This window comes from Ochotona princeps, chromosome 17 (genome assembly GCF_030435755.1).
Source record: "Ochotona princeps isolate mOchPri1 chromosome 17, mOchPri1.hap1, whole genome shotgun sequence".
Lineage (NCBI taxonomy): Eukaryota > Metazoa > Chordata > Mammalia > Lagomorpha > Ochotonidae > Ochotona > Ochotona princeps.
Window position 1 is genome coordinate 2323473 of NC_080848.1, and position 13549 is coordinate 2337021.

Below are 13549 nucleotides of genomic sequence, written 5' to 3' on the forward strand. Positions count from 1 at the left end.
CAGGCTTGCTCGGAGGCTCAGGCTGGCTTCCTGCTGCCCAGATGCTGGCAGTTTGCTGGACGCACGCTTTCCATACTGATTTATGGAAATCTACCATGTTCTGGCCTTTACAGACTTTGGTTAGAACAACCTCTAACTGCGGTGGCTACAATCTCACATTTCAGTACTTTGCCTTTCACGCTCACAGCTATGGTCCTTCTGTAATTATCTTGGCCTGCGGCCTCCCAGGAAACTGTCCCTTTGCCCAAGGTTACTTCACGGTCACCTCTGCGATTCTCACATTTTGCACTCGGGACCCCAGGACCCTCTTGCAGATTAAGGACCCTGTTTATGGGTTGTGTCTGTCGACAAGTAAAACATGTTAAAACAGAGAACCACTAAATTGAGTTGTTGATTCTGTGTCAAACCCACCACATTAGCACCAACAGGGTCTCTGAGGGAGCAATTCTTACCAACGCAGGCCTTGGTAGAGGCCTCTCTCGCTCGCTCTGCCCTGGGAGTGGTCTGGGGAGACAGGCTGCTGTCCTCAGGGACGCAGGCCGAGTTCACTGAGCCCCTGGAGGGACCCAGAGCACTTGAGGACCCACAGGGGCCCCGGCTCTGTCACACCCAGCGTGTGGGTCTGGGGTGCATCTCTGGGTGCCAGGCGTACCTTTAGTCCTTTCTTGGAGGTGCCGCCCCAGGAGCTGTTGGAGGCGGCGCTCTCCTGGGAGGCAGCGGTGTCCCACAGGTCCCCCTCTTCGTCCTCCCACTGGCCGCCGCCGAGCTGGACGTCGTCCCCACCGCTGCCCCAGCCTTCTTGCATAGATTTGGAAGCTGCAAACACAGTGAAGGCGAATCTGAGGCATGGGAAATATAACTGGAATACCAATATTTCAAAAAAATTTATTTCAGAGAAAGACAGAAAGAGTAAAAAAGTGAGTTCTCGTCGGCTGGTTCACTTCCAGCTGCCTGCTGGGGCGAGGGCTGGGCTGGGGCCGGGGTCAGGAGCTCACTCCGGGTCGCCTCCGTGCACAGTAGGACCTCCCAAGGCTCACAGCAGCAGGAAGCTAGAGGGGCCTGGGCACCTTAGTCTCCGGGCAAGCACCTGTCCCTGGACCCTGAACGTTAAGTGGTGTGAATGGGTTACTTGACTACACATCAGCAAACAACACACAGGCATGAGAGGCGGGCACCCAGAGTGCAGACTGCTTGGAGATGGAAGCAGACTCGGGATGTCAGACCACCACAACACGGGACACGGCCCGGAACCACGAGGGGCGACACGGACATGGACACGGCCTCCAGGAGGGACACGGCCCGGAACCACCACGAGGGGCGACAACACGGACACGGCCTCCGGGAGGGACACGGCACCGAACCACATGGGGCGACATGGACACGGACTTTTACAATTTCAAATTCAGAGGAAACGTGTCTTAGCTGCCCACGCCAGCGGCAGGCTGTGACGCACAAGTCCGACAGCACCCACAGGCTGAGCACTCGGCTGGAATGGCCAGGACTCTAAGTGTTTCAGACTTCGGATTCTGAAATACTTGAAATTACAAGGAGTCTTCAACAAGTTCATGGAAAACTCACATTATGAAAAAATTATGCATGACTCAAAATGTTTATGTGCCCCCCCCAAAACCCTTTGTTTAAAAAATTTTAAAAATGGGCCTGGCGGCATGGCCTAGCGGCTAAAGTCCTCGCCTTGAAAGCCCCGGGATCCCATATGGGCGCCGGTTCTAGTCTCGGCAGCTCCACTTCCCATCCAGCTCCCTGCTTGTGGCCTGGGAAAGCAGTTTATTACAAAGTCAGATATACACAGAGGAGGAGAGACAGAGAGGAAGATCTTCCGTCCGATGATTCACTCCCCAAGTGAGCCACAACGGGCCGATGCGCGCAGATCCGGTGCCAGGAACCTGGAACCTCTTCCGGGTCTCCCACGCGGGTGCAGAATCCCAAAGCATTGTGCCGTCCTCAGCTGCTCTCCCAGGCCACAAGCAGGGAGCTGGATGGGAAGTGGAGCTGCCGGGATTAGAACCGGCGCCCATATGGGATCCCGGGGCTTTCAAGGCGAGGACTTTAGCCGCTAGGCCACGCTGCCGGGCCCCCTAAACTTAATTTTTAAAAATTCAACAAGCAGGGTCTGAAGCAGTAGCCTAGCAGCTAAAGTCCTTGCCTTGCACACGCTGGGATCCCATATAGGTGCCGGTTCTAATCCTGGTGGTCCCACTTCCCATCCAGCTCCCTGCTTGTGGACTGCGAAAGCAGTGGAGGACGGCCCAGGGCCTTGGGACCCTGCATCCGCGTGGGAGATCGGGAAAAGGCTCCTGGCTCCAGATGGCTCAGTTCCAGCATTGCGGCCGCGTGAGGAGAGAATCCGGGGACTGAAGATCTTCCTGTCTGCTCCTCTCTGTATATATGCCTTTCCAAAAAAAAGACGCGCCCTCTAGAGGTGATTGCCTGGCACTGCAGAGGTCACGCTCACCTGGTTTGCACAGGGCTGGGGCAGCAGTTGGGGCACTGGCTCTTCCGAAGGTCACTGTCGGCTCGGCCGGGTGCTCTCCCCACCCGCTGCTGCTGCTCGGGGGCTTCCCCCACGCTGCTGTGCCATTGTCCACCAGGGCCGAGGGGGAGGGCGGCTCAGCCCAGGAGCTGTCAGCCTTGGAGTGGATGTTGGGCACCTCTGCCCAGCCTGAGGAAACTGGGAAGGCAGCAGGGACACAACAGAAACAGACAGCGGAAGTCACTCAGGTTTCAGTTTCAAGACAACCTATGTTAGGATGTCTGGTAATAAAACCTAAAACAAATGTATAAATTTATTCAGATTTCAGGACCAGGGCCGTTGCTCTACTGGCTATTTCTCCTCCTGCGGCGCCAGCATCCTGTATGGGCACTGGTTCTAATCCCGGCAGCTCCATTTCCCATCCCACTCCCTGCTTGTGGCCGGGGAAAGCAGTGGAGAATGGCCCAAAGCCTTGGGACCCTGCACCCCAAGGGGAATCCTGGCGCCCACTTGGGAAGTGAATCAATGGATGGAAGATTTTTCTGTTTCTCCTTCTTTCTGTAAATGTGCCATTCCAATAATAAATAATACTAAAAAGAGGCAGAGAGATGTGTGCTCTCTATCTGCTGGCTCACTCCCCACATGACTGTGACAGGCAGAACTGAGCCAATCAGAAGCCAGGAGCAGGAGGCTCCTCTGGTCTCCCACACAGCTTCAGGTAGCAAGGGCACTGCTTTCCTGGGCCATAACAGGGAGCTGGTCAGAGGAGGATTGGCCAGTTGAGCTCTTGGGCCAGACCCCTAACTGCTTTTCAAAACAAAAAGTCTTGAAAACACTTTTAAATAGGATTTATTTGTTTGAGACAGACAGTCGTGAAGGTGGAGAGCGTGAGCAAGCGTGCTGTCATTGCTTCACTCCCCAGCCGTCCATCACAGCTGCCCAGGGCGGGGTGGGAGGTGCCGTCCATCACAGCTGCCCAGGGAGGGGGTGGGAGGTGCCGTCCATCACAGCTGCCCAGGGAGGGGGTGGGAGGTGCCGTCCACCACAGCTGCCCAGGGAGGGGGTGGGAGGTGCCGTCCACCACAGCTGCCCAGGGAGGGGTGGGAGGTGCCGTCCACCACAGCTGCCCAGGGAGGGGTGGGAGGTGCCGTCCACCACAGCTGCCCAGGGAGGGGTGGGAGGTGCCGTCCACCACAGCTGCCCAGGGAGGGGTGGGAGGTGCCGTCCATCACAGCTGCCCAGGGAGGGGTGGGAGGTGCCGTCCACCACAGCTGCCCAGGGAGGGGTGGGAGGTGCCGTCCATCACAGTTGCCCAGGGCGGGGTGGGAGGTGCCGTCCATCACAGCTGCCCAGGGCGGGGTGGGAGGTGCCATCCATCACAGCTGCAAAGGGAGTGGGCGGGGCAGGGGCCCACTGACTCTCAGGGCGTGGAGCCAGCGCTGCAAATGGGACATGGACATCCCCAAGGTCATGTGGACCACCAGACCAGCTGGCACTCCACCCTGACTGACTCAGCATCTAATTGTTTTGTTTTTAAAAGATTTAAAAATGTTTTTCACTAGAAAGTCAGATGTACAGAGGGGAGAGACAGAGAGGAAAATCTTCCATCCATTGATTAATTCACTCTTCAAGCAGCCACACTGGCCAGAGCTGTGCCAATCTGAAGTCAGGAGCCAAGAGCTTCTTCCAGGTCTCCCACGTGGGTGCAAGGTCCCAAGGCTTTGGGCCGTCCTCCACTGCTTTCCCAGACCACAAGTAGAGAGCTGAATGGGAAGTGGAGCTGCCGGGATTAGAACCAACACCCACAGGGGATCCCAGCATGTGTAGAGTGAGGATTTAGCCACTAGGGTCCTAGATTTTTTTGAAACAGCAGTAATTCTACAGGTGCTGCTACGCAGAAGGGAAAGCACTTTGTAACGCCATCTTTCAAAATCTCAGAAATAAATATAAGAACATTTGTTTACTGAAAAATCACAAAAACACTATTTCCATTTTAGGTTGATCTCAGGCAAGACTCTAGTGGACTTAAAACAATGAACTCATGGTGGAGAATCAAGATGGCGGAATAGGGTAAAGACATGTTTAAACAGAGAAACATTAGCCAGTGTGAAGCAGAGGGCACATTCCCAGGAAGTGGGAGAGAACAGAATGACAGCAGAGGGGCACCTGGAGACTGACAGACACAGGAAAGCAGTGGACACAACGGTGTGGTGCTGAACAAAACTCCAGCAGCACTCAGCGAGCTGCAATCTGAACTCCACCAGCAAGCTGGTGGGAAGCGGAGTTCAGTGGGAGCTCAGGAGGTGAGCTCAGACGAAGAACTGCCCGTCCTGCTGGTCTGTTTGATCTGACCAGGAGCAGAGACAGAGCAGCAGGTCCCAGAGGGGCGGTGCGGGAACAGGGTGGATTTCACGGCCCAGTCTGCCCCCAGAGCTGTATTGAGTGCCATTTTGTTCAAGAAGAAAAAGCCAAGGGAAAGGACTGAGCATGCGCTGAGCTGGGAGTGAACTCATTTCTGACTCAGCAAACTGCAACAACGTGGTATTCTACAGGTGCCACCCAAGACAGGTCTGAGTAGCCCTCAGACCTGACGGCCAGCAGGTCAAGAACTCTGGTAGTGGCACGTCAGGCACCATTTTGTACAGTGTGGTAAAGGCTTTACAACTGCAGGGGCAACAGTGAGCTGCGCATGTGCTGAGCTGGGAATGAACTCACTGAGCTCAGTGCATTGCACTGGTCCCACAGGGAAAAAATACCGAGTATGGTATCATACGGCTCAAAATAGGTCCGTGTGGCCCTCAGACCTAATAGCCAACGGGTTCCAGCAAGATCAGCACCACCAACAATCTAATTACATAGGACACCTGGTGTCTCCCTAATCCTGGGACCTGCTGAAATCAGCAGTGGGAGAAAGGTTGTACGGACAATGGTGCAGCCTCAGCACAGTCTCACAGGAGGTGGAGACTGGTGAGCCAGGAGCTGGGGCCGTGCAGACCCTGGTGGAAATCTAACACACAAGATCCCAGACCTGGAACTCACTGGAGGGATTAGCACAAGTGACTGACACAAAGAGCCAGGTACCAACAACATTAAGTAAACTCGAATTGTAGGTTTAGAACACCGCCCCAAGGAGAAGACTCTGCTAACCAGAAACACAATGACCAAGAGCTAAAGAAGAGACAGAGGCACAATGAATATTACTGAAGACTCCCCTGCAAAGGAGCAAAACCCTTTGCCAGCCTCAGAGTTAACTGAGGAATATATAAAAAAAATGGGGGATACAGAATTTAAAAACTTGTTGCAAAGTTTTTTTTTTAAGATTTATTTATTTTTATTACAAAGTCAGATATACAGAGAGGAGGAGAGACAGAGAGGAAGATCTTCCGTCCAATGATTCACTCCCCAAGTGAGCGCAACGGCTGGAGTTGCGCTGATCCGAAGCCGGGAACCAGGCACCTTTTCCGGGTCTCCCACGCGGGTGCAGGGTCCCAAGGCTTTGGGGTGTCCTCGACTGCTTTCCCAGGCCACAAGCAGGGAGCTGGATGGGAAGCAGGGTTGCTGGGATTAGAACCGGCGCCCATATGGGATCCCGGCGCGTGCAAGGCAAGGACCTTAACTACTATGCTATCACGTCGGCCCATTGTAAAGCTTCTTATCAACCACGAGAAGCATGTAAAGCAGGCATTCAAGGAATTCAAGGAATATGTCACACAGGAATGAATCAAATGAAAGCTGATATATCGGAAATGAAGAATACAGTGGAGCAAATGAAAAGTACAGTGGAGAGTCTCCAAAATAGAATGAAGGAGGCAGAAAAAAGAATCCCAAAATTAGAAGATATTTCCTGTCACCAGGTGGGAACAAACAAAAAGCTGGAAGCAGAGCTGGGTCAGGCCAAAACAAGCATTCAGGAATTGAAAAACACTATTACAAGGTCTAATATAAGAGTTATGGGAGTCCCAGAAGGTGCAGAAAGAGAAGCTGGGATAAAAAATATATTCAATGAGGGCCCGGTGGCATGGCCTAGCGGATAAAGTGCTCGGCTTCAACGTGCCTGGATCCCATATGGGCATTCGTTCTAATCCCAGCAACTCCACTTCCCATCCAGATCCCTGCTTGTGGCCTGGGAAAGCAGTCGTGGAGGACCCAAAGCCTTGGGACCCTGCATCCGCATGGGAGACCCGGAAGAGGTTCCTGGTTCCCGGCTTCGGATCGGCGCAGCACCGGCCGTTGCACTCACTTGGGGAGTGAATCATTGGATGGAAGATCTTCCTCTCTGTCTCTCCTCCTCTCTGTATACCTGGCTTTGTAATAAAAATAAATAAACCTTAATACATACATATATGTATGTATTCAATGAAATAATAAGGAAAAATTTCCCTAATCTAGAGAAAGAATTGGGAAACATCATCCAGGAGGGGCACAGAACTTCCAACAGGGTTGACAAAAAGTGATCTTCACCACGACACATGATCATCAAGCTCTCCTCAGTTGAACATAAGGAAAAAAAATTAACTGACATATAAAGGAATGCCAATCAAATTCACATGAAACCTCTCACAGGAAATTCTACAGGCCAGAAGAGAATGGAGCAACATACTCGAGATTCTAAAAGCAAAACATTGTTGGCCCAGGATAACATATCCAGCAAAACTTTCCTTTGTCTTTCAAAATGAAATTTTTCCACAGTAAAGGAAAGTTGAAAGAATATGCCTCTTCTAAACCTGACCTACAAATGATAAAGATATTCGCGACAGAGAAAAGGAATAGCACCCACCAAAACCAAAAGCAAATGTGAAGAACATCCCACTAAAATGACAACAGAAGACTAAATCAATGAACAACCCATTGCTAAAATGATAGGACCAAATTACCACCCATTCATATTAACCCTGAATGTAAATGGTTTAAGTTCATCAAGGAAATGTCACAGATTAGTAGACTGGATTAAAAACACAAAACCCATTTATTTGTTGCCTAAAGGAGACATATCTCACCAACAAAGAAACTATCTCATGGATTTCATTTCTTTTTTAATTTAGTTTCATCTCTCAGAATACTTTCTCATTAAATTCTTCACTGACTCATAGATCACACAGCAGCATCATTTTCTTTAAGAAGGTTCTTGATTTTCTTTTACATTTCTTCAGCGACACATAAGTCATTCAGTACCATGTTATTTAACTTCATGGCATTTTCAATTTTTTCTCTTCTTTCTCTTGTTGATTTTGTGGTTTTTCTTTAAAGGGGATGTGCCGTAACTGTGCAATACAGACTATCATACCCAGTAGCATGTTATTTAATTTCATGGCGTTGTAAATTTCTATTTTTCTTCCTGTTGTTGATTTTGTATTGTTGTTTTTCATTTGCGGGGATGTGTAGTAGCTGTGTAATGGAGACTGTCATATCCAGATGTGAGGATACAATGCAGGATGCATTTCTACTTTCAGATCAAAGATAGGCTTACAATGAAACTGCTTACTGTATCTTGACAACAGGATGCTGGATTCTCTGCCACTGTCCATGCCCGCAAAGATGGACATATGCCTGTTCATGAAGAACTATACTATAGTAATAACATAGGGGCACTCTATGGGGAGGGGGAGGGAACTTGGGGAGGGAGTAAGGGAAATACCAGGGCCTATGAAAATGTAACATAAAATGATAATAATAATAAAAGTAAAAAAAAAAAACCAACAAACTCACATCACTGTCAGTATGTGCACCCTGTGCGCCTGGCAGGGGTGCTGCACGCCACGCCCCACACCTCGCTCTCGCTGCATGGGCGGTGATCCCACTAGGGGCCAGTGTCACCTCCGCTCTCAGAGCCTTCTGCTGGAGCGAACTTGGAGCCTTCCCGTTCCTAACTAACAGAAACTCCTGTAAGGTTGGGCTTGATGAGGAAGGACATTTAAAACACTGATATTGGAGGCTCAGCATGGCAGTCTAGTGGCTGAAGTCCTCGCCTTGAACGCCCGGGAGTCCACATGGCGCTGGTTCATGTCCTGGCTACTCCACTTCCCATCCAGCTCACTGCTTGTGGCCTGGGAAAGCAGCAGAGGACGCACCCTGCATCTGCAAGGGAGACCTGGAAGAGGCTCCTGGCTCCTGGCTTCGGATCAGCTCAGCTCTGGCCGTTGCAGCCACTTGGGGAGTGAACCAGCAGATGGAAGATCTTTCTTTGTATCATATCCTTCTCTCTGCAGATCTGACCTTTCCATCGAAAATACATGAAATATTAAAACAACAAAGGAAAGAAGCATGTACCCAGCCAGGCCTAGAGCCCTCCACGCTTCCCGCTTCAGCAGCGAGCGCAGCCTGCTTCGGCTGCAGAGCAGCTGCAGCCACACAGGGTGCTGCTGCGGTGTCGCCACTAGCCAGCTCTGCTGCAGGGATCTATTTTTGGTGTCACTTTTACCCAAAAGAATGACACTTCCTGGAAGAGTGGATTCTGAAGGAAGGACAATCTTTTCTGGCCAGTGCCACTGGTGACACAGGCGAGTCACGGCAGTGCCCAGTTTCAGCTCAGTGAGGAGGGGACACGCCTGTGTGGGTGTAGACGCCTGCAGCCTTCACCCACACGGCACTTTTCCACTTCCCACCACCAGCAGTGAGAGCCTCCCGCGTTCACCACCAGCATGGCGGACACACCAGGCGGGCTCTGAGCGGCCTGGCCAAAGGCTGTGGGCAGGCACTGTGAAATGTGCACAGAGCTGCTCAGGCAGTGGTAGGTGGTACCAACGCCCTACTTCCTTCCACCTGCCACTTGGATAACGTTTCCCGACCCACGGTGCTGCTGGTTTAGCTCGGCTATGGATTCACCTTCTGGGGATCCATCACCCCCACACTGAACCCCTTCAAACTCTCCACGTGTTCTGGTGAAGCCAGGCACAGTCTGGCAAAGAAAGTAACCTCCTGAGGTGCTCCCTGCAGCTGTGAGACCACAGTGACCTCCCACAGCATCTAGACTCAATGCTCCTCTGTGTGTCCGCAAGCAGAGAATCACCTAGCCGCCCACTGGTTCATTCCCTAAACATCCACAACAGCCAGGAGCCAGGAACCCAATCCAGGGCCTTCATGTGGGTGGGCGTGGCCGAGTCTCCACCTGCTGCCTGCCAGGTGCACGTCAGCAGGAAGCTTGGGGTCAGGTGCCGGGCTGGGACTCTAACCCACGCTGCCTGATGTGGGTAGGGTTGGCAGTGGGGAGGGGGGCTCAGGCAGCAGCTTGGAGCACCTCTCCTGGGTGTCACTATTTGAGGTACAGCATGGGTTACCAGGCCCAAACAATCCATTCCAGGAAATTACACTGAATTTCCTAATGTAGGCTTTGCTCAGGCTCACATAGCACGGATCACATGAACATAACAAGAATGGCACATGAAGCAGTCAGCACTGTGGCAGAGCCGGTAAACCTGCCGCCTGCAACACTAGCATCCCGTAGGCATGTATACGGTGGTGGTTCACAGTCCTGCTCCGCTTCTGCTCCGGCTTCCTGCCAAGGGCCTGGGACAAGCAGAGGAGGGCGGTCCAGGTACTTGGGCCCCTGGTACCTACTTGGGAGACCCAGCTCTGACTGTACAATCATTTGGGGAGTAAACCAGCACATGGAAGATTTCTTTGTCTCCTTTTCTCTGTAATTCTGCATTTCAAATAAATACTTTCTAAAAAAAAAAAAAAGAACTCTTTATATTACTACTTAAGCCATTTATTTAGTAAATTTAAAATCATTCTGGGGCCTGGTGGCATGGCCTAGCAGCTAAAGTCCTCGCCTTGAACGCGCCGGGATCCCATGTGGGTGTCAGTTCTAATGGGGAGGGTGGTGCGGGCACAGGCTCCTGGGAAGCAGCTCGCCAGCCGACTGCTCCGTGTCAGACCATCCAGGAGGCTGCACGCTCCCAGGAAGTCGTCCGACTTGCACCTACAGAACCACAGGCTCACCAGGCACAGGGCGCAGCCAGGGCCTTTGGTGGAGTGAGCCTGATGCCCAAGCAGAGGCTCACACAGACACCCCCAAGGTCCACAAAGGATCCCGGAGGGGGCAGCCTTGGGCACAGGTCCAGCCTTTGCTGGGGTAGGTTTGCGTGCACCAGTGACGGGAAAGATGGCCAGCAGCCCTCCCCTGCCCCTCCTTGGCACCCTGATGCCCGGGGCTTGCTCCATCCCAGCATGACTGCCTCCACCACGCACACTCCCAGCTCCCAAGCGGCCGGCCTCCCCAGGTGGGGGCTCACACCGCTTGCTCCAGCCACATCCCGGACCGGAGCACTGCTCCACAGGGAGTCAGTGTTCACACTGTACTGATGCCACACGCTGCTCCATCCCTCCGGGTTTGCTCGGCCCAGGTCCCTTCAGGCCACCGACGCCAGCCTCCCAGGGACCATGAAGCCCCACAGGAGCTGCCCTACTCTCTGGCCCTGCCAGCCTGGGCACTGGCATGGGTGAAGAGCACCTTCCCTCTACTTGCTTTAAACAACCATCTCCAACATCTCTGCCCACCAGCCACTCTCCCATGACCTCAGCTCTCGGACTGAATTGAGTCCTCCACGCCAATACCTCCTGCTGTCTCCACAGGACTCTCTGCAGTGTCTCCAGGAGAGCTCCGGCCAACCGCACTCACCTGCCCCCAGCAGAGACCTACCATCTTGACCCCCACATCCAAACGACCCGAGAAATAACCCCTCCCTGTCCACTTCAGGCTGCCACTACTCCAGCCCTCTCCACGGCTCACAGAGGGCATGTGGAGGGCTGCTGGCCACTCTTCTCCATGCAGTCACTGCTTGCTCAGCGGATTCCCAGACTTCACAGTGGGTCAGAGGACCTACAACATCCCTCCCACTTTGTCCTGGCCCTTCTCTCTGGCAGTTTCCTGTCGAGGCCACCCACCACTGCAAGCTCCAAGCATGCTGGGCTCCTCCTGCCCTCATGGAGCTAGCCTGGAGGAGGATTCAGCTTCCCAAGGAGCCCTTCTAGACCATTCCTGTTAAAGCATTCGGTCACAACAGGTTTTTAAAATCAAAACCTCTACACAGCAGCACCCACTGCCACCTCTGAGCAATGGCTGCGGTGACCCCTGGAAGCTGGGCTGCCCATATGAGATGACCGCAGGCGTGGCCGTGGAGGGTGCATGCTCAGCCCTGGTGTGTTCCTAACATGCAGGGATGGCCTACACCTGAAAGGCATAACCACAGGCTCCTCAGAGAATCAGGCCTGAGGCAGATGTGCTGGGGCCCTTTGGAAACTGCCCAGGGATGCAGTCACACACCTGGGACAACGGAGCAAGACCTCACGGGAGCTGTGCTGAGGGAGCGACAATGGACTCAGAGCAGGCAGACTCTCCACTCTAAGGTCAACTTGAAACAAGCAAGCCAACGGGTGATGGGTTCAGCAAGGTGATGGCCAGCAGGGCATATCACTGGAGAATGGGCTTGGGGCAGGGAGGCCGCTGTCTCTACCAGCCCCGTCTGCATGGCAGTGACGTGGGCACTGGATACAAGGCCCTCAGGCCACAGCTTTCCCCAACAGCATCAAGAATGGCTACAAGGAACCAGTGGCATTTTCTGGAGAACAGGCGTGTGGGACGTGGAGACCACGTTCAAACTGGGAAGGAAAGGTGCCTTTATGTGGCATCTTGGCAGACATGTGGGAGATTCCAAATGTGACTGTGCCTGTGCTACAACCACTCTCTGGCTCCCTCCACTCCTCAAGCTTTCTGCCTGGTGTCGGGGTGCCTCACATACTGATGTCACTCCACTCAAAGCTGCAGGGCCAGGCCCAGGGCCAGCACGATAGCATAGTGACTAAAGTCCTCGCCTTGAACGCACCGGGATCCTGTATGGGCACCAGTTCTAATCCCGGCAGCCCTGTTTCCCATCCAGCTTCCTGCCTGTGGCCTGGGAAAGCAGTTAAGGATGGCCCAAAGCTTTGGGATCCTGCACCCATGTGGGAGGCCTGGAAGAGGCTCCTGGCTCCTAGTTTCAGATAGGCTCAGCTCCAACCATTGCGGCTGCTTGGGGAGTGAATTATCGGAAGGATCTTCCTGTCTCTCCTCCTCTCTGTATATCTGCCTTTCCAATAAAAATAAATAAATCTTTTAAAAACAAAATTGCAGGGCCATGGGAGGAACTTAGAGTCCTGCTCCACTGTATCTGCACCTCTCCTGGCCAGTGCTGTGTGCTGCTCTGCCCCAGCTGAAGTCGCCCCCAGCGGCCCCACCAGGATGGGTCTCGACCTCCTTCCACCATACAACTCAAAACATGACTTGCATAATACCATTTACTTCTTATAAAAATTGTTTTATTTCAGTGTTAACCACACACTAGAAACAGCCATGGGACCCTCCTAGCCGTGGGGTCTCACTCCTGGACAGTTAACCCAGAAGTGTCAGGACCGGCACTGCGCCCCTTCCTCCTGCGTGACCACCAACGTCCTGGGCGATTTTACCAGAAGCCAGCGCTGGCACTTGCTAGCGTATCTGCTAAGGAAATGACAAAGTTTCTAAGTAACTAACGTGAGGGTCCAAGACTCCCCGTAACAGAATGTGTTTCTTCGGCAGGTTTGGGACTCTGCACAAGACAGGGCCAGGTGAACACGTGGCTGTAACTGCCAATATTAGCCACCAGCGATGACCACAAAAATCAGTCTGTTAACCGTATAATTGCCAAAGGCACTGGGCAAGCATGCCACTGAATGTTAGGGAACCACCAACATAACAGCCATGAATACATAAAGTAACGTCAAAAATGCTCCTAGAAACACATCAAACTATCAGGGCGGTGTATGTCATCAGCTACAGCCAACAAGCAAACTGGGGGCATGGGGAACACCCCTCGGTACAAACGTGATTCCAGAACAGATCCTCTTGTCGCTCACCTCCTGGAAGGTGCCGAGCGGCCAGAGGCCGTGTTCCACTTGCAGGATTAACCACACTTCTCCAGGACAGAGTGACGGCTTATGGCATGCTCTTGCCACATTCCTCAGGGCTGAAGGGCACCCAGATTCTTGCAATGCTAGTGGCTATGAAAACATCCACATACCTAAGCACACACAATGAGACACAAA

The 13549-nt window shown here is 52.8% G+C and overlaps 1 protein-coding gene across 1 annotated transcript in view; it reads right to left on the bottom strand.

The window, feature by feature from the left end:
• The window catches only part of TNRC6C (trinucleotide repeat containing adaptor 6C), a 97200-nt gene that overhangs the window by 22643 nt on the left and 61008 nt on the right, over positions 1-13549 (bottom strand). The window contains exons 6-7 of the mRNA XM_058676424.1: positions 2474-2689; positions 653-816 (exon numbers count right to left, since the gene is read on the bottom strand). Coding sequence (XP_058532407.1) covers positions 653-816; positions 2474-2689 — 380 coding nt within the window. The remainder of the gene's footprint in view (positions 1-652; positions 817-2473; positions 2690-13549) is intronic.